Below are 20,855 nucleotides of genomic sequence, written 5' to 3'. Positions count from 1 at the left end.
ATTGCAAGAGCATCTTAACTGCTTCTACCTTTGCCCCACTTGAAGCCTATTCTCAACCTATCAGCCAGAGTGAGGCTTTAAAAACCTAAGTCAAATCCTGTTATAGACTTGTTCAAAACTCTGCAGTGATTCCCCATTTCATTCAGAGTAAAAGTCAAAGTCCTCAAAGTGGCCAAAAAGGCCCTACCTATATGACCTGTTCCCCAAAGTTATCATTATGATCTCATTCCTACTACTCTTCCCCTCACTCATGCCACTCTAGCCACTAGCCTTCTTAGTGTTGTTCAAACCTGTTAGGCATGCTCCTGCATTAGGGCTTTTGGTCAAACTATTTTCTCTGCCAGAGACAGTCTCTCCCCAGAATTGGCTTAGCTAACTCTCCTTCCTTTCAAGTCTGTGAACAAAGTTTACATTCTCAATAAGGCCTATAATGCCCATTCTATTTAACACAGCAACCAACTCCAGTCCCTGCATATCCTTACTTTGCTCTACTTGCTTTATGTTTTCCATAGCACTTACCACCTTCTAACATACAATTTACTGCTTTATTATACATATTTTTTATTGTCTCGCTCCATTCACACTACTATACTCTAGAATATAACCCCTTTGTCAAGAGCAGGGATCTTTTTCTGTTTATTTTCAACAGATGTATCCCAAGCACCTAGAAGAGTGCCTGATACAGAGCAGATATACAATAGCTATTTGATGAATGAATGAATGACTGGTAATCTTTTTATGTGTGTATGCCCTGTCTCTACAATAAGATTTAAAGCTCTCTGAAGGTACCCACAGATCCTAGCATAGTATTTTGGACACAAGAGACAATTCATATTCTTTAGTAATTAGGCCCCAGTTCCATAAATTCTTTCAATATCATGCTTTAATGAATTACTGCCATCTCTACATATTTTCTTGAATTATTCCTTTCACTTTTCCATTCAAAATTTTAAGTTTTTGTTGGTTCCCCAAACCTTTCTGTACATGCATATGGAATTGATTCTATACTGAAGGAGTTTAATTACTGTATTTCTAAAAACATCACCATTAAAAACCAATATTTCATATCAGAGCATGTACCCTAAAGACATTTGAGGGAAATTCCTGTGCAGTGCTTATCTCTCCTACTAGTTTGTTTATCTCTCTTTCCCACCACTAGATTTTCCATAATTCCCTTAAAATCTGGAACAATCCTTTGCCTAACTGAAGCTATTTGCTCAAGTCCAGCTATCAAGATTTCCTATATCAGAGACGCATAGAGAGAGCATAGTGTGCCCAAGAAGGTACAAGAGAAGGCTTAGATTCAAGAACTGGTTCTGCCTGTACTAGACAGCATAGTCTGAAGCAATTCATTTTACTTGTCTGCATTTCAATTCTCTCACCTAAATTCCCGATCAGGTGACCTGCCCCCTACAGTTGCTGTGAGGATAAATACAGATAGTGTGTGAACAAGTTTTGCAGCCTGTGAACTTCTGCATGAACATAAAGTACTATTTTTCCCTAGAAGCATAGTAAGTTTCATTATAACTATGAATGATGCTGATTTAGCATTGAGTGAAAAAAGTCTGAATGAGATTAAGCGATCCCCAGAAGTATCATGTAGTCAAGTGATCAGTCATCTGTTTATAAAAATGTAGCAATTTCACAAGAAAATTATAAAAACATACTATTCTAAGGATCAGATTAAATGAGCTAATGTATATGAAAGCACTATATAAACTATAAACCAGTACATACATGTAAAGTTTTTACCATTACACCTAACTAATCTTTTTAAACTTCCAGATATATTTTCAGGCAGAAGGAATGAAGGAAATATTTAAACTTTACTGTACTTATTAAATTTAAAAAATGACAAAAATGTCACTTTGATGTTCTTTAATTCAACTTTTAGTACACATTAAATAATCTTGAAGGCAGTGGTTCAAATTACTTCCTAAAATGCAAACTTAGTTACTATTGAATACAATAAAAACTTCACACACATACCCAAAGGCAAAATGTAACCCTTTTTAAAAAATTCATATTCAACATGTGTTTCAAAAATGTGCTATGGCAAGCTAGAATTAGGCTAACAGACCAATGACAGTCAGGAAACTTACAGAAGCAATGTAAATGAACACTGTGTAAAATATTTTAGAAATTAAAGTTAACAATTACTAGTGTAATAAAGGAATATTGTTTTACTGACAACACATATTCAAAGGTACTGTTATGGTTTCAAATGCCACCAGCTCACCTCAAGTGGAATAACATTTCTACAATTTGCCTTTAGTGTTTTTATTTTTATTTAAGGCTAATATTTTTTTATGCTTTTCTGTTTCTGTTCATGAATCTGCTTAAATTAACCACTAAAATAAAATGAATGCAATTAAAATAAATAATTAATTCAAGAGCAATGTGGAAATGCCTTCATCATCCCATTGTGTACTGCCTACCTCTCACCTATCAGCTAGTTTCTAGTCCACTCAATATTTCCATGAGAAATATTTTTTCATAAGGTTTTCTTGAATATCTTTAGCTTCATTCCTTTGTCTATGCCCAAATGGAATTACATCAATGCTAACATAACCCAAATTATAGTCCTCATGTCTTTAAAATCAAGAGCATTCTAACTGGACAGAAAATTTTAAATTACTGGGCTCCATTGCCCATTGTTTGATGGAACATGAATCCATATGGGACAAATACTTTTACATTTTTTCCCATTAATACAGAAAAAAATCTTTGAAAAGGTATTTCTGGAGTTGTGTTTCCACTTAAAAACTGAGAACCCTCTTGAAAAAAAAAAAAAAACAAGCAATACACAGAAGAACAGGCAATTCAGTAACAAGGGATCCTGTCAAGAGGGCTGAGTAGGTAAACGCTGTGCTTACTTCCTCTCATGGTCATATAAAAATTATAAATATACTGCAAGACAACCATCATTGAGAATCACTGAAATCTAGCTGAACTGAAGCCCTACAAATAAGGACATACAGAAGAAGCCACCTTGAGATCGGTAAGAGGGATAGACACACAGAATGAGCTGGTCCCACACCCACGTATTACCATTAACAAATCTGGAGGGATATCTCGGCTGTGGAGGTCACTGCAGAGAAACGAGGGGGTCCCAGTCCCACTCCAGACTCCCCAGTCCAGGGTTCCTGTGTTGGAGAGAGAAGTCCCCATAACTTCTGAGTGTGTAAAGCAGCAGAGATTGTGGCTGAGTGAGACATGGCAGCTGAAGTTCCAGGCAACTCTCCTAGAGGGCCTGTGCACAGACTTGCTGATGGACTCACTGGCTCTGAGCTCCAGCAGTGGGGCACCAGCTCAAAAGGTGCCAGGGACATATGAGGGATAACTGAGTTGTCTGGCTCCAGAATGAGGGCTGCAGGGGCAGCTTTGTCCATGACAGAGGAGCTAGCAGAAGCCATTGTTTCTTTGTTCAGACCTCCCCTTTCCCAGCATGCAAATGCCTGCAGATGCCATATCTGACTCTCCATCAACCTGGCTAACACCATCATTTGCTCTGATTCCCTGAGAGCCCACCCTTCCCAACTTTTGGGCACACCCAAACCACTTCCAATGGCTTTTCCATATCAACAGCCTACCTTGCTCATGCTGAGGATTTTCCTAAAATCTCTCAAAGGTTCACAAAACCCAAACAAGCAGCATCTGGCTCCAGCATGTCCTGTCCCTCTGGCTGAATAGCCCAAAGCCAGGCACCAGCGGCAGCTGGCCTTGGTTTGTGGTTTGCCTCTTGAGACACTTCCAAGCATGGCATGGGCAGTGGCCACCTGCAAATTGCTTTGTGGCTCATGCTAAGTGGCCCCCGGCAGGGCAAAGGCTATGGCTGAACTTGGTCTGAATTTGGCCTGCAGGAGGGGCCCCTCCCAGGAGGTCCCAGGGCTGGCATGTCCACTGGCCTTCTTCAGACCCAACCAGACCATCATCTGGTCCCCTCAGGGATGACACACCCAAAAAGCACACCAGGAAGGCACCAGAGCCCTGCTGACATGAATCCTACTCTGTAGGGCCAGCCGCTGCAGTTTATTCCAGTGTAGTAACAGCAAGTCCTCAAACAACTCTTCCAGTGTAGTAACAGCAAGTCCTCAAAACCAATCAGCTGGAGGGTCAATTACTCCCACTGACGTGCAAAGAGCAATCAAGTCTCAATTAAAACAGGAGGGCACACACAACCAACATAAGGGACACACCTAGAGCACCCAGCTCTGCTGACCAGGGAAACTGCACCACTGGGTCCCATAGGACACCTACTACATAAGGCCACTCTACAAGACTGAGAGGCATAGCAGCCCTACATAGAAACAAGCACAGAGAGGCAGCCAAAATGAGAAGAAAAAGAAACTGTGGGGACAGAGTTCCAGAGAGCAGTTTCCAGGCTCTCGGCCTCGCGTGGAGAGGTGCTGGCTCGGGTGGTGAATGACCATCAACTGTGATTGGTTGGCCATTAGCTGTAACCAGGTAACCAATTTACTGATGTAGCTGCGGGGCTGCACTGATTGGTTGGTTGGTTGGCAGACAGAGAAGTGAACGGCAGGCTGTGGATTGTTTGGCTACTACTGTGTGTGTCTCTCCCAGCCGCCAGAGAGAATATAGTGGTATGACGCCCCTATCTATGGCTCTGTGGGTGTTCCTTTTTGGCCTAGCCATATCCTGCATTCTTATGTGGGGAGCGGGACTAGAGGCCCTGCAGGCCGCCTCACACGACAGAAACATTGCCAAATAAAAGAACAGAACAAAGTTCCAGAAAAAGAACTAAACAAAATGGAGACAAGAGATCTACCAGGGGCAGAGTTCCAAACACTGGTTATAAGGATGCTCAATGATCTCAGGGAGAACTTCAACGAAGAGATAGGAAACAGGGCTGGCCCAGTGGCACAGGTGGTTGGAGTTCCATGCTCCTAACGCCAAAGGCTGCCGGTTCAATTCCCACATGGGCCAGTGGGCTCTCAACCACAAGGTTGCCAGTTTGACTCCATGACTCCCACAAGGGATGGTGGGCTGCGCCCCCTGCAACTAACAATGGCAAATGGATCGGGAGCTGAGCTGCACCCTCCACAAGTAAGATTGAAAGGACAACAACTTGACTTGGAAAAAATCCTGGAAGCTCACACTGTTCCCCAATAAAGTCCTGTTCCCTTCCACTTCCCCAACAAAATCTTTTTAAAAAAGAGAGAGATGGGAAACATAAAAATGGAGATAGAAAACATTTATTAAAATGTCAAAAATAAAGACTACAAAACTGAAATGAAGAATACATTAGAGGAAATCAACAGTAGATGAAGCAGAGGATCATATCAGTGATTTAGAAGATAAGGTAGCAGAAAACACCCAATCAGAACATACACACACAAAAAAGAATCCACAAAAATGAGGATAGTTTAAGGAGCATCTGGGACAACATCAAGTATACCAACATTCGCAACATAGGGGTACCAGAAGGAGAAGAGAGAGAGCAAGGAATTGAAAACCTATTTTGAAGAAATAATAACTGAAAATTTACCTAACCTGACGAAAGAAATACATAGACAAACCCAGGAAGCACAGAGCATCCCAAACAAGATTAGCCTAAACAGGTCCACACCAAGAAACATCATAATTAAAATGCCAAAGGTTAAAGACAAAGAGAGAATCTTAAAAGCAGCAAGAGAAAAGCAGTTATTTACCTACAATGGAGCTCCCATAAGACTATCAGGTGATTTCTCAACAGAATCTTTGCAGCCCAGTGGGACTGGCAGGAAATATTCAAAGTGATGAAAAGCAAGAGCCTAAAACCAAAAGCACTCTACCCAGCAAAGCTATCATTTAGAATTGAAGGACAGATAAAGAGCTTCCCAGACAAGAAAAAGCTAAAGGAGTTCATCACCACCAATCTTAGTGGGACTTCTTTAAGATGACCAACAATGAAAAAATAAAAAATGTGTATAATAAAATGGCAATAACTACATTATCTATCAACAATTACTTTAAATGTAAATGGATTAAATTCTCCAATCAAAAGATGGGGGGGGCTGAATGGATAAGAAAACAAGACTGTTTCATATGCTGTCTACAAGAGACTCGCTTCAGATCAAAAGACACACACGGAATAAAAGTAAAGGAATGGGGGAAACATATTTCCTGAAAACGGAAACAAACAAAAAGCTGTCATAGCAATACTTACACCAGACAAAATAGACTTTAAAACAAAGGCTATAACAAGTGACAAAGAAGGATGTAGTAATCCCACTTCTGGATAATTATTCAAAGAAACCCAAAACGCTACTTCAAGGGGACCTGTGCATCTATATGTTCAATTGTTTACAATGGCCAAGATGTGGAGGGAGCCTGAGTGTCTATCAATGGATGAATGGATAAAGAGTAGGTGGTACATATATACAGTGGAATATTGCTCGGCCATGGAAGGGAATGGGTTCTCACTATCTGAGATGGCATGGATGGACCTGGAGGGTATTGTGCTGAGTGGAGTGTGTCTGATAATGAATGACAGATGCAATGGGATTTTGCTTATATGTGGAATCTAAAGAACAAAATAATCAAAGAAATAAAACAGAAACAAACTAATAGATACAGAGATGTGGGGACAGAGCCCCAGAGAGCAGTTTCCAGGCTCTCGGGCTCACGTGGAAAGGTGATGGCTCAGGTAGTAGATGGCCGTCGGCTGTGGCTAGTTGGCCGTCAGCTGTAGCCAGTTAGCCAATTGGCCACTGACATAACTGCTATGGCTGTGGTGGAGAGAGAGTCGGTTGGTTGGCAGAAAAGCGGACAGCAGGTCGCACGTCATGTGAATACAGCCTCCAGTGAGACTATAGTGGTACAACTCCCCTACCTATGGCCCCCTGGGTGTTCCTTTTTGGCCTCACCATATCCTGTGTTCTTGTGTGGGGAGTGGGAGCTGAGACCCTGCATGACACCCCGCGTGACAAGAGAACATTTTGATGGCTGTCAGACAGGAGGGGGTTTGGGAATGGGTGAAAAAGGGGAAGGGATTAAGAAGTACAAATTGGTTGTTACAAAGTAGTCATGGAGATGTAGGGTATAGCATAAGGAATATAGCCAATGATACCGCAATAACTAGGTATGGTGCCAGATAGGTACCGTATTTATTGGATTGATATACAGGAGGGTTTGGGAGCACAGTGAAAAAAGGGAGGGCATTAAGAAGTACAAATTGGTAGTTACAGAATAATCACAGGGATATAAAGCAAATCAGAGGGAACTTAGTCAATAATATGGTAATAACTACATATAGTGCCAGGTGGGTCCTAGACTAGTCAGGGGAATTACTTCTTAAATTCTATAAATGTCTAACCACTATGCTCTACACCTTGAATTAATATAAAATAATACTGAACGTCAACTGTAATTGAAAAATTTAAAAAGGAGGTGGGGGGAGTTGTAGGGGCACAGAGGTTCAAATTTCCGGGTATAAGACAAATAAGTTGTGGGGATTTAATGTACAGCGTAGGGAATATAGTTGATAATTTTGTGATGGTTCTAACTGAATATTCTAATTGGCGTGGTAATGGTTAAGGGGATTGCTGGACTTATGGAGATCACTTCTATGGGTATATAAACGTTAAATAACTATTGTGTACTCCTGAACCTAACATAATATTGTATGTTAGCTATATGTTAATAAAAATCTTTAAAAAGAAAAGAACAGTCATTCAATTCAATGGCGCTAAACTGCAAAGAATAAGAAAAGCTTTAGACTGTGGCAGAATGGGGATGATGTAAACATCATACAACCTCATGAAAAAGAACGTGCCCCTAAAATAACTAAAACCTGTCAGTCTTCTAGTACGACAAGGACCAATCCAAAACAACAGCAAATGTAAGAAAGTGGCTCTACCAAATGTACTTGTATCAATTAGGCTCTGGAGCAGTTCCTACCCCATCAGAGGTCACAATGTTCAACCTGTGCCTATCATCAAAATGACCACTCTTGCAAGACACGATCACCGTCAAGAATACAATGTTCCATTTCTTAAACTGCTCGTTACAAATCAATTAATTATTACCATTACAGAGTAGAAACATTTCACAGAAATCTGATTTAGTGCTATATTCATTAATGTGTTTTAATCCAAAGCCACGATTCCTCTGGTGTCAACAAATGTTTGTTTAACTTATGGAACATGGTTATGTAGGCGTCCTAAGCACAGAAAGTGTGATAAAGTTAACAACTGGCCTCATGCAATTTGCCAGGTTTTGATCTGTGAACAGCTGTAATGAGTGCTGTATCCATTAAGTACATAAATCTTTCCACAGACAACATAGAAATCAATTCAAGCAAAATACGAGTTTAGTTAATCACTAACTAACATGATTAGTACACTGCTATTAGCTACGACATATAAGCTCAATTCCTGTTTATGCTTTGTTCACTTCAAATATTTTCTACATGAAGCATTCAACTTCAGATTTAATTCAACCTTGGCATGTTTCTGGGCTATCTCTCCTTCCCGCCAGTGAATACTCATAAAATGTAAATACAATTTAATAGTAGAATAAGCAAAATATATTTAGACAGATAAATATGCCATAAACATTTTATAATGCACTGAAAAGCCTAATTAATGTTATTTTAATTTTCCACGATTTTGAATTGTATACATCATTTACTGTTCCTTGCATTAATGTAGGTTAGCTGAGAGTTAACCATATAAAAACAAAACTCCACCTTTGTAATCTGGAGATGAGACAAATAAGAATTTGGATAGTTCTTAAGATCACTACTTTCTCCTTTGGAAGTAGCCTTATACAGGCTAATAGTAGGTAGTTATTAAATATTTGTTGAAATAAAGTGACAAATGTATATGTGTATATATATATAAATATATAGTGTGTTCTAACTGAATATTCTAATTGACTTATAAAATGTGACCTGAAAGTTGTGTACTATGCATAAAATGCACTATGCAGTAATTTTTTTTCTATGAATGAAGACCCCTTTTGTCTTTCTCAAATAAAATCCTAGAGGGTACTCACAAATCTTTTTACAAAATAAATTTAGTTTAGAAGATCACAAGTTATTTTCAAAGCAGCAAACTTAACATAGAAATTAAACATATAATTATACATGTCTGCAAATAATCTTGTTTTCCAAAATTATTTATATTTAAATATAACACATATAAGGGTCAATGTATTCTGAACAAATAAAAACAAATGACTTTTTCTTATCTCTGTTTTAATTTTTGGCATACAATATTGTATAGGACTACATGCAAAGCAAACCAAACTCTAAGCTTAAGCTATTTAAAACTCTTAACACAAATGAAAGCAAGCTTTTTTACATGAAAAACAAGTTTTTTAGTCCACAGTTGCACATTTTACTCCAAAAACATATGTCTCATAGAATGACTAATTTTCTGAATTTTTAAGGACTCATATCCCTTGCAACAAACGTATGTCAGATAAAAGATACTAAAGTCAATTCATTACAGCTAGTCTTATGAGGAAATACGTGTTTTATTCCAATCTCCTTTTGATGTCTTTTACTTAGAACATGAGTAATTCTCAACGTTTATAAAACTAAAATATTTTTTATATCTCAATAATTCTATTTTTAGTTGGACATTTTCTGGTATAATTCTAAACACACACACACAAAAAAAAAAAAACAGTGTATACTGATACAACATATGAGGCAGATATGAGAATGGAAATTTAAGGATTATTCAACAATGGATATGACAAAAATTTGTAATCTCAAAGATTTCTCAATTTAGCAAACATAATAGGGGAGGTATATGGTTTCTATACAATGAGCTAAAGACAGCATGGTTCTAGAATGCAAGCTCCAAGAGAAAAGAGACTGTTTTGTTCGCTCTGTTCACAGCACCTAGAACACTGCCTGCCACCACACAGTATACTTTACACACACACACACACAATCATGACAAATCTAATCATGGGAAATCAAAATGATTATGAAGCAGTTTTTACTTTATTTTATTTAAATTTCAATAATGAAGTGGATAGAATGAGTTTTCCAAAGGTCTACAGATGAAAGACAATACTGAAAAAAGACACTCACTAGTGTCTAACTTACATGCTTTGGAGAACTGTTTCAGGTGAGATCCTCTTGAGTGTTTGTAATTAAACTTCCTTGGACTGAATTCAAGAGGGGAACCATATCAGAAAGCATCTCACCCTAATGTTCTAGTATTATACAGTACAAGTCTTCAGTGTCTGTATGTTTATTATCCTTTCAAAAGGATCAAGACCTAATATACATATATAATAATAACATTTTATGGATGGTCACATTAAAGTTTTTTATATCATTTCTGTAGATTTGGTGTGCTTTAATATAACATTAAACTCAACATTCTTAACTGTGTAAACTGCACCTATGTACTCTACTACCAAAGCCATTGAGATCGTATAGTCTTCTATGATAATTATGTTTTTTTAAATGCTTTTACTTCAATACAGGGTATGTCACAATGATACATAATATAGATAATGCATTAACAAATATAATAAAAATAAATTTATATAAATATTATTTCTGATATTACAATACTTTTTAGACAAACAAGTGAGAGGCAGACTTCTTCTAAATAACTAAAAGCTCAGAATCTAACATATTGCTGTAAGCTATAATGGTTATAACTGTTAATCCAATACACCTTTTATACAAACCCATAAACACATGAGTGGAAAAATAGCACAGATGTTCATCTCTAATGCAATTTCCATTCAATTTCCTAAGTGCGGTCCCTGTGTGCAAACTAGCTTAACGTTATGTTTAGCTTGCAAATTCTTTTAATAAATAATGAATGCAATAAAACTAGAAGATCAATGGCAAGCTGAGAAATCATAAAAAAAAAGCCTTTTGTGTTCAGGCTGTTGCCCATTTCAAACTGTAATCCGGAGACAGATCAATATTACTTTTTTTTTCTTTTTAACCCATCACATAAATAGCAGATAGACTAAGTGTAGCCTAAATGCTGTTACCAGCTGGCAGTTGCCAGCAACCTGATAAGATCAGGGGACACAACTGCAATTGAATGTTTCATACCTTAACATACACACTACATTATACACTATTAAGGAGTCAATTTGTTTAAAAATAAAAATAGTTACATAGCAATAAAAATGCTGTGGTTCATTATTTTTTTAAACTTTCCTATACTATATATTTTTCCAGTACTATAATTACAAAGTTTTCTCCAGAATTTGCTCTAATAAACTAATTGTAATGAGTCAAAATAGTGCATATATAGAGTAGTTTCGACCTCAGGGGTCCTAGAGGAAAGGTAATTTACTTTTCAAAATTAATTACACCTGAAAGAACTAAGTTATTCCTTTAAATGGGTGAGGAGGATATTCATGCAAATTTGTGCTGCAGTTGGATGGGTCTTGATATTATTCTGGAAAAAAGTAATTCGTTAAACTTAAGTATTTGTGTTTCTATTTACAGGCTATAGATAGAAGGGAGGAAAATCCTCTTCTTACCAATGAATTTTGGATAAACATGCATTTACTTTTTGAAAAGATCAAAAATCAACTGTCACCAGGGTTAGTGCTGATTATCTAGTAATATAAATCTAAATAGCTGGAGAATCATCTTATGGTAGTAGGCTTGTTTTATTTGTTAATCCTTGCCTATTCATAATATTAGAACATCTCCTGTGCGTTTTCAATAAAAGGAAATGTCAAGGAGTCATACTTTCTTTAAAGATGTAGTTCAGTTCAAGCATTCCAATTTCATGTATTAGATTTTGATAGCCTTATATGTTTATTTGTGAAAAGCTTATACGGCATGATTACAAATGGCTTTATAATAAATTAAAACTTCAGGATTAGTATCTTTTTAATAATTGCATAGATTATATAACTATTTCTTAGCTTTTTTAAGGAATAGCAATTTGTGCAAAGAATTCTGATAAGAGGGATACATGCACGTGTACGTGTGTTTATGATTGTATTCATTTAACAAATGTGAATTAGGTGCCCAATACATACACGATATTAGGCTTAATTAAATTTTACTATGAATATTACTGGTTAAAAATTACTCCTCAGAAATTATTACAAAGCCAAGGTTTTGTTTTATGTAACCAATTTAGTTTTCTTTTAAGGATATCATTATAGGTAGTGATAAATATATCAATCTGTTCTTTAGCTATATTAAATTCAATTTGCCATAAAATAATGTGAATTACATCTTATATCTACATTCTCAGTAGAATTAGTTTACCAATATTAATACACGTATATAAATTCAGCTGTAAAGAAGAATGTGGCAAGATCTCACCATGAAGACGTTCCCATGTTTTAAGCAAAATTTGAAAAAAAAAAAAAAAAAAAAAATGACTCCCCCATAACTTTATAGAACTTCATTATAAACTCCAATTTAAATTATACTGTAGCTCATAGCATGTATCCTAAGCTTCCAATATTAGACTAACATAGAGATAAAAATTTTCCTGAAGAATTTGAGACCTCAAAAGTATCCGTTAACAGTGTTTCCTGTTTTCCTATTCTAATAAAGGTAACAATAGAATTATCATGAAAGCATACTGTAAAGACCTATAAAGAGGAACTATCTCCAAAAGCTGATTTTTTTAATATATGGTCCTCAGAAAGTTGAACAAGAGAAAAACTGAATCTCCTTTTTAAAATGAGTATTTTCAAATATCAGAGGTTTACTAAAAAGTTTTAACACCTACATTATTAAATTCAAAATATTTCATAAGTGACAGAATTGTTTTGCTCCAAAAACCAAGGTAATGAACTATGGATTAAATGAAATAAAGTATGGTACTTATATTTAATGCAGATATGTAATAGATTTCACTAGTTATCACCAAGTTCCTTTTGGTTTGTGTATGTTTTTCTGTAGTCTAAGAAATTAAATTATAAAAGTAGCATTCATTGTTACTGAATTTTTTATGATTTACAAATAACAACCCAGAATATAAATAACTGAAATATACTAAAATAAAATTAACTTTTCTAAGATTTTCAGCTTTACAAAGTGAAGAAATGATGAATTCACAATGGACACAGGCTGTCCCCATCCTACTAAAAAGAAATATTAAATCCTGAAGGAGTTCTAAATCCCTTGATAAGAGTATATTGCAGCTGCATTAAGCCAACAAGAAGCTTATTAGTAAGGATTTAAAAACTAACACCCTTCTGTAATCAATTTAGATACAGCATTATTCTATTTATAGTGACACGTTCAATGTGTCCCAATCATATATTACTTATTCTCATTTTTCCTACTATGATTAAATATTAATGTGGAGACACTATTAAGCAGCTACATTATATTTAGGTCTTACTCTATTGATTTCCATAATTTTGGAAGAGTTAACAAAGCATGAAAATTAAGAATCTTTCTCATGAAGAAACTTATGACGGGTTCGATATTTTTCTCTGATTTATAAATTTAAAAAAATAAATTTAGTTGTTCTAGCAGAAAATGGAAAAAGGGATGCCGCCACTTTAAAAGCTTCAATCTCTTTGACATTGCTGGCAGTGTATGGGAACATTAATGCATCTGTCATGATAACAAGCTAAGAATAACATCTAGACATCAAACCGAGCAGAGAATCCATCTGAAGTGATTCATTCAAATCTGTCTCATTGATTTATTAAACACAGGGCAACATCTGCAGCCTCACAGAGCCGCTTGGTGAAATTAATGCAAGATCAATTCAAATGGAAAAAAGTGTAAAAGAGATAAATCAAAACACAATTTGCATGCAGTTCCACAATCAGGCTTATTGGGTGCAAATGCTCAATTTCCCTTCCAAAGCAAATGTGTTTAAATATTGTTTTATCTTTTTAGAATTGTGTGATCTGAAGTAACAGTGAAGACTTTTGCAGGTTGAGATGGTGAAAGGGAAGAAAGGGAGGAAAAAAATGCTACCAAGGACCTTTTGAATATGCAAGAAGAATATTATCAATACCTAACTGTTTTGCTTTTGGGGAAAGGTTTGATGTCCTTTCTCCAAAAACATAGTATTTTCAGTTTTAGTCGATTAGGACAGTTTTAATACATATTTGAAATGCATAGAGTGTATAAACCTAAATCATTGGTACCTTTAAATGCACCAGATTAAGTGCCACTGGAGGTCTAGATTACCAACTGAAATATAATACATTATGATTAGGGTTTCTCACAATTATATTTGCCTGCTATAAGCACTTTTAAAACATGTAGGGATTTCATTAAGACAAAAAAGCTTACATAAGAAAGCATCAAATAGTTCAGACTTGATATTTTCTACAGGTATTAGGGATTTCCTGTGTGAAACCATATAAAACATCAAAGTCTGAAGACCATCACTTCCTAATTATTTATTGGCATTCATGTACTCTACATGGAGGGTAATATCCTACATAAATATCCAAAGATATTCTCCAACATATCATGCATCATTTCTTTAATGTAATATCCATCACCTCATAAATGAGTGTTTGGGACAAATAAGAAATCCAGCTGAAGTATTTAGAGAAATACAAAAAATGTTGGTTAGGCAGAAGTGTACATTTGAAATGGATGTGCACGTGGAAGTTCTGATCACTGGCACATGACTAGATTGCTTTAATTATAATCTTGACATCGTTCTTCTAATAAAAGACAATATTTTTCACTATGTGACTGCATTTAGTAAACAATATGACTGTTCCCTCATTATCCTATGAAATAAAATGTCTGTATTTACCACCCAGATTAATTTCTAAAACCTTTTTATAATTTCTGAAAATATAAGTCATACAAAATGTTAGCCCAGGAAAGTGATGCAAGTTCTTCAAAAATTTGATTCTGCTTAATTTTACTATAACGAAAATACCAATTTTCAAAGTAAAGTGTTATTCTGTGTGGATTACGACCTATATTCATCAAGTGTGAATGTAAAGCCAAACTCATCGCGTGCTTACACTAATCATATTTCTAGTATTTGAAAGTAGTTTAAAATTGTTGTAAAAGTCCTTATAATTCACATAAAGTAATTCTAATATGGAAGCCCATTTATATTCTGTTCACAACAGTCAAAATGACAATAAACTGCAATTAGACCATTTAAATTTTTAATTTAAAAGAGTGAATTTTATTCATTTGAACATATGTTGAATCATGTCTCCAAATGCGTTAAAATCTTTTCTTAGCCATACATTCTTGTTTTTTTCAAGCATCCATTTAACTATAATTAAATGACCGAATAACATTTAATTTGTTGGTCCTCAAATGAAATTAAATGCTGATCATGAAATCTGACAATGTACTTTTATGTAGATAGGTAAATAAAGAGATAAGACTAAAATATGTTGTCTGATTTTCTCTGAATACCAATTTTTAATTTAATATTTTACTGCTACATTAAACTTTGAAGAATTTAGTAAGGAAAATAGATTGCATTAGAGTGAGATTTTTCAGACATTTGCTTTCTGAATCTGCCTGCTCTCCCTGATACTAAAAACTCCAAGTTCTCTTACAAAAGAAATGAAAAAAAAATTCACAGTGCTCTATCTGCAAAAACAAAGATCTGAAACAAGATAACAACTTTTCCCATTTCTTTTGGGTCTTTTAATTACCGTTTTCTGAATAATCCTCAAAAATAATCTCTCTGCAATGAATTTTTGAAGTTAAAGGGCATCAAGGAAAAATACTGTATAGCCCTTTATAACTGCAGTGATGTAAAGCTTGACTTATTTCATAGAACAATGAATAGTTAAGAGTTTTGGTTTTACTATTCTCTAATACCAGAGGCAGGTATTATTTTCCAACTTCTTTTCTGGGAAGACAATTTTGAATACCTTGATAATTAGCTAATAACAAAACAGTCAATATAAGGCACTGATAGAGTTCTTTTGACTTTCAGTACTGCCAAAGAAATAATCATGTATGTATTTTACTCATTCATTTTTCTTCAGTAGACATTAATAAAAATGTGCTCTGAGACAAATCAAAATGCCACTTAACGCCAATAAGTTAAGGTCTTTGAAAGTGAACGAATTGAAAATGGTCCATTTTGTGGATTTTGGAATAGTGCAGGAAGCATTTCAAATTAAAGTACCCTAAAAGTCAGGACTTGTCTTCCCCAGTTACCTGACAGAGACGGGAAGAAATGTTTATGTAGGAAAATAAAATTCTCAATGACACCATTACAAACAGACCTTCTATTCAACAACACTTTATGGAAATCTATCAGGAAATGAAGAATCTCTTTTTTCAAATAAGAATAGTACGTATTTCCATTCACTGATCGTGTACTTTTTCCTTGCACTTTTCCCCCCTTTTAGCTAAAAGTGCTAAGAAGTCATGAGTCCTGTATGACAATCCTCTTTAGCCAAGTCTCCATTGGTACATCACTCATCTTCTTTGAGCATCTCTATAAGCTCTCCTGATACATCTTTCACTCACTCTCATGGCATTATTCTGCTCGTATCCTACATCTCTTTTCTCTTACTGGCTTCATGTCTCATCTACCTTATTTTCTCTCTCATGGGCCACATTTCCTGTTTACATCCCTCACTTTTTTTATTTTTGCTGAATAGAAAAATCATAGAAATAATGTTTATCTAAATACCAATTTCACAATTTCATTAAATCACTCAGATGTTGGGAACGAGTTGAGATACACATTTTTGTAAATAATGTTACCTAAAGTCATAAAGCACCCATTATAAGTGTTATCATATTTTGTAGTTTTTAACAACATGATTATGGGAGCATTTTGCATTAATAAAATATGGTGATGTTATTTTACCTTTAATTATATTTTCCCTTAAATTGTAGGGTTGCTTTTTTTTACTATTTAAAAAATGCAATATAGGTGTGTTTCTAGTTTTCTCATTTTCACTCATGGATTGCATTAATAGAATATTAATAGAATATATTTCATAAATGTTTACAATTACATATCACAATGCTTATAACACAAGTATAGAAAATAAATTTAATAAATAAAATACCCATAAAGAAAAGAATGTAATAAGGGGCACACGAATCATACCTCAGATATATTTCTCCTTACATTTTTAATATTTCTCTATCACCTTTATGCACATACACAAAAGCAATTTAAGCCAAAAAGTTAGCACTGTAAATGCTGTGACAAGGAGTAAATAAAACTTAACTGAAATAAAACTATAACCTAAAACCACATCATATAACAAGGTCCCAAAATACTATAAGAACACCTGCCTCTAGATACAGAGTAATTTATCATTTTTGCTTTCAGTCAGTGGCTCTAATAAAAATTAATTTTAAAAAAGTTTCTATTTACAGAGAAAAGCATCAAATCGCATTAAAATAGAAATCTATTTCATTTTTAAATGAAAATCATAGATTTTGCTCAAGTATGTGTAAATTAATTATTAAGGAAGGAAGAATTTCCTATGTGTAATAATTGTTACACTTTAAATATAGGTGTTTGTAAGAGAGAAGAGAGAAAGGAGAGAGGAGGAGAAGGGGGAGGGGTAAAGAGAGATAGGGAGAGACAGAAAGAGAGAAAATAGGTTTTCACATCTACAATTGTTTAAATGTGAGTCTTTTCAAATGCTACAAATGAATTAGATGGTCCTCACCTGAAGTCCCCGGTAACCCTCTGAGTTTGTGTATTAGTAAAGTGCTCTGTGGTCAAAATAAAATGTCCTTCCTACTCTTACCGCCTATAATTACTTATGTTACTGAGAGAGCAGTTATCCTTTGTGTTTCAAGGCCCTCAATCTTCCTTAAGAAATTTTGATCTAATAAACCAGGTTTGGAAGCCCCAGATATGAATCTGGTAGGAGTTCTCATATGAACAGGTTTCTGTTTAATTGCTAGATTACAGGAGAACACTACTCAAAAAGAAACAAACAAACAAAACTGAAAGGTTCCCTTCTTAGTTCTGTAGCATTATCTTATTGCAACAGTTTGTCTGCAAGTTGTCAGTATACTTCAACTCTACATAATAATTTGGATTTTACAACAGATATGGCAACTGAGTTCAGTTTTAGCTCATAAACCCGGAGATTTTAGGATTTAAAGTTGCGTTGTGAGAAAGTCTACTTCTGCAGAAGTTTTTTGCAAAATGATCAACAGTAGTGCTGTTTTACAACAAAACCCTTTGCTCCCTTTAACCTGGTGGTGATGATTTCCTGGTTTGTATACTAATCACATCTGCCAAATGTGTACCTTCCTAACAGATTTTTGCAGGCTGGAGATGGAATAAACACTACAACGACTAATCCATAGGTCTTTAAAAAGTCAAATAACCTTGAATATAGTTAACGTTGTTTTTTTTTCTTTTTTAAGTCAGAAACATTGAATCCAGTTTGCTTATGCACATCTGCAAATAGACATTTGTTCTATAATGTACTTCTAAGCTGTGATATGAAGGAAGTACACTTACAACCAGAGAAGCTGGCCATCATCATTTAAGGAATCCTCTCTTTGGGGGAATGGGATCCTTCCAACTGTTTTCCTGGGGGAAGAGCTGAAAGCATCCTCTCTAGAAAACCTGCCAACTTCTACTCCAACCCCCAACCCGATCCCAGCCCCAGCGTTTCATGCCCCACATTGCCCTCTGCAGATGACACAAAAGGGACGATCCCAGGAAAGTGACATCTGTCGTGCTTCTTTTTTTAAAAAACAAATAGGATCCATCGACTTTCCTGTATCGTGTACGGGGAGCTTTGCGTAGCAGGCATGAGTCTCTCTCTCTCTCTCTCTCTCTCTCTCTCTCTCTCTCTCTCTCTCTCTCTCTCTCTCTCTCTCTCTCTCTCTCTCCCACACCACCACAACTACCCCGCACACCTCAGGCATTCTCACAACAAACACACAGGATGGGGAACGAATTACCCTCTGGGATGGATTCTAGACTTCCGACTCTCTGCATCCCGCAAATGCTGTGTTCTGGATTGCCAGCTTAGGAGCCCAGTGTACAGCTCAGCCAGCCCTCTACCCCAGAAAGCCCTTCGTGTCGGTGTTCAGGAGAAAACCTATCCGACCCGTACGGCCACAAAACAGCAGGAAAGAAAACCAAATAGAGAAATTAACGAATAACCACAAGCAGCCAAAAAGCCATGCAAGATATGGGAGAAAGGCTGGAAAGTTTCAGCAAAGGACCGCAAACTAAAGTTTGTTCGGAACTTCCTTAGGCTCAAGCCCTGCCATTCAGTGCGGACTAGAACGGACGGACAAATTAACTAATGAGTCCTTCTAGTCCTCTTTCCCCTCGGACTTACAGCGTGAACAGTAGAGGCAAGCTAGTTAAGACTCACTACAAAGTTGGATGAGAGCGATGAGACATGCAGAAGAGGACAAAAAGGGAAGAACAAGCCAAGAGAATCTAGTATCTCACCTGGCATTGGTGCAATCGGTGAACAAAGTTTCAAAGTCTTTCCTGGTGATGAGTTTGCAGCGGTTCACTCCGGGCTGGATGGCCCCCAGTCCGCGGAGGATCCGGACCTGCTCGACAGTACACACCACGGGGGATATGTCCAGTCTCTTCAGTTTGGTGTACACAGTGTGCAACCCTCCCACCAGGTGCTTGAGAAAGAGATCAAAGACTTGCGGCAAGCAGATGAGTTCCTGGCCGTCCATCAGGAACGAAGCCACCTTTACCCCATGCATGTCGACCATCCTGCACTCGTTGGTGTTGGTGTTGCCACTGCCTCCGCTGGAACTACCGACCCCGCCGATCCCAGTGCTGCCGCTGTGGTTATTGGCCATGAAACTGTTGATCATATTCGGGGTGAGACGAGGAGGCTCTCCAGGAGTTGAATACAGAGGTTCTGCCCGAAATAAGCCCCCCGGGACGCCGGCGCCACTGGAAGTTGCAATGATCACCGGAGGTGCGGATACAGCCATGGTCATTCAGTCTCAAATCGTAGGTCCTCGGGCCCTCGCTTTCTCGCCCTGTCTCCTCTAGGTCCCCTCGCACTCACTCCCTCACTCTCGTTCTCTCTGGCGCGCTATCTCTCAGACAGAACTGTTCGCAAGTCTACAGTAGCAGGGCTCACGCTCACGCACACCCACCACCCAGCAAACAGTGAGCGGCCCCAACCCGCGGCGCCCTGAGACCCCACCCCCACCACACCCCCTCCTGAGACTGGCAGCTTCGGTCAGCCAATGGACTCCAACCCCTCGGCTTCCGAGTGCGCCGAATCGCTGCCGCCTGCCAGGAGGTGGAGACTCCCTGGCCCGCCTCCTGGCTACCTGAGGCTGTTCAGGGTTGGAGGGTGAATGGGGATGGAGCCCGAGAAGGGGGCGGTGTGGTGCCGCCGCTTCTTGCCCAGCAGTCTGACAAGAGAATGTGCACTTATCACGCAGAGCTCTCAATGTGGCCTAGGCTACGAACCCCTCCCCTCCGTGCCCCATGATTGTCTCGACGTGGGAACACAAAGGGGCACTCTAGAACGTGCCCCCCTTCCCCCGCCACCCTCCACCCGGGTTCAAACAAGAAAAAGGAGGTGGCAGCTCCAATTTCATTTGCACATTATTCCCAAGCTGCGGGAGCTAAGAGATGGCTTCGCCCAGCTTCAAGGAGAAAGACTCCAGTGAGTTCAGAAGTATTCAGTTCAGCCCTTCTTCAGCCCACCTAGTGCGTTTGGTGCAAGTTCTCCTATACCCAAGCGCAGAGAGGAACCAAGATACGCGCTCAAATAGAGATGCAGGTTACTAACCTGCTCCTACGCACTGACATTCAGCAGGCACCGTGAGCCTGTGAACACTTTGGAAAGCAGGCAGAGACTTGATTTGTGGGTGACAGACGCCTCATTTACAGTACTTCCGCCACTGTTCTGGAACAGACTTGGCATTCTTTGTCACCATCCCTTAATTTCAGGATTGCTCTGTCCCGGCTGAAATGGATACAAAAAGTTCCTTT

General features: G+C 37.4%; 1 protein-coding gene across 5 annotated transcripts in view; it reads right to left on the bottom strand.

Annotated features, from left to right (window-relative positions):
• Positions 1–20,018, bottom strand: part of DACH2 (dachshund family transcription factor 2) — a 675,689-nt gene extending 655,671 nt beyond the window's left edge. For all 5 annotated transcript variants that reach the window (XM_074323712.1, XM_074323713.1, XM_074323714.1 and 2 more), the window contains exon 1: positions 19,329–20,018. In XM_074323712.1, coding sequence (XP_074179813.1) covers positions 19,329–19,843 — 515 coding nt within the window. In that variant the 5' untranslated portion in view covers positions 19,844–20,018. The remainder of the gene's footprint in view (positions 1–19,328) is intronic.
• Between the last annotated feature and the right edge of the window lie 837 nt (positions 20,019–20,855).

This window comes from Rhinolophus sinicus, chromosome X (assembly GCF_036562045.2).
Source record: "Rhinolophus sinicus isolate RSC01 chromosome X, ASM3656204v1, whole genome shotgun sequence".
Lineage (NCBI taxonomy): Eukaryota > Metazoa > Chordata > Mammalia > Chiroptera > Rhinolophidae > Rhinolophus > Rhinolophus sinicus.
This window is presented reverse-complemented; position numbering and strand designations above follow the sequence as displayed.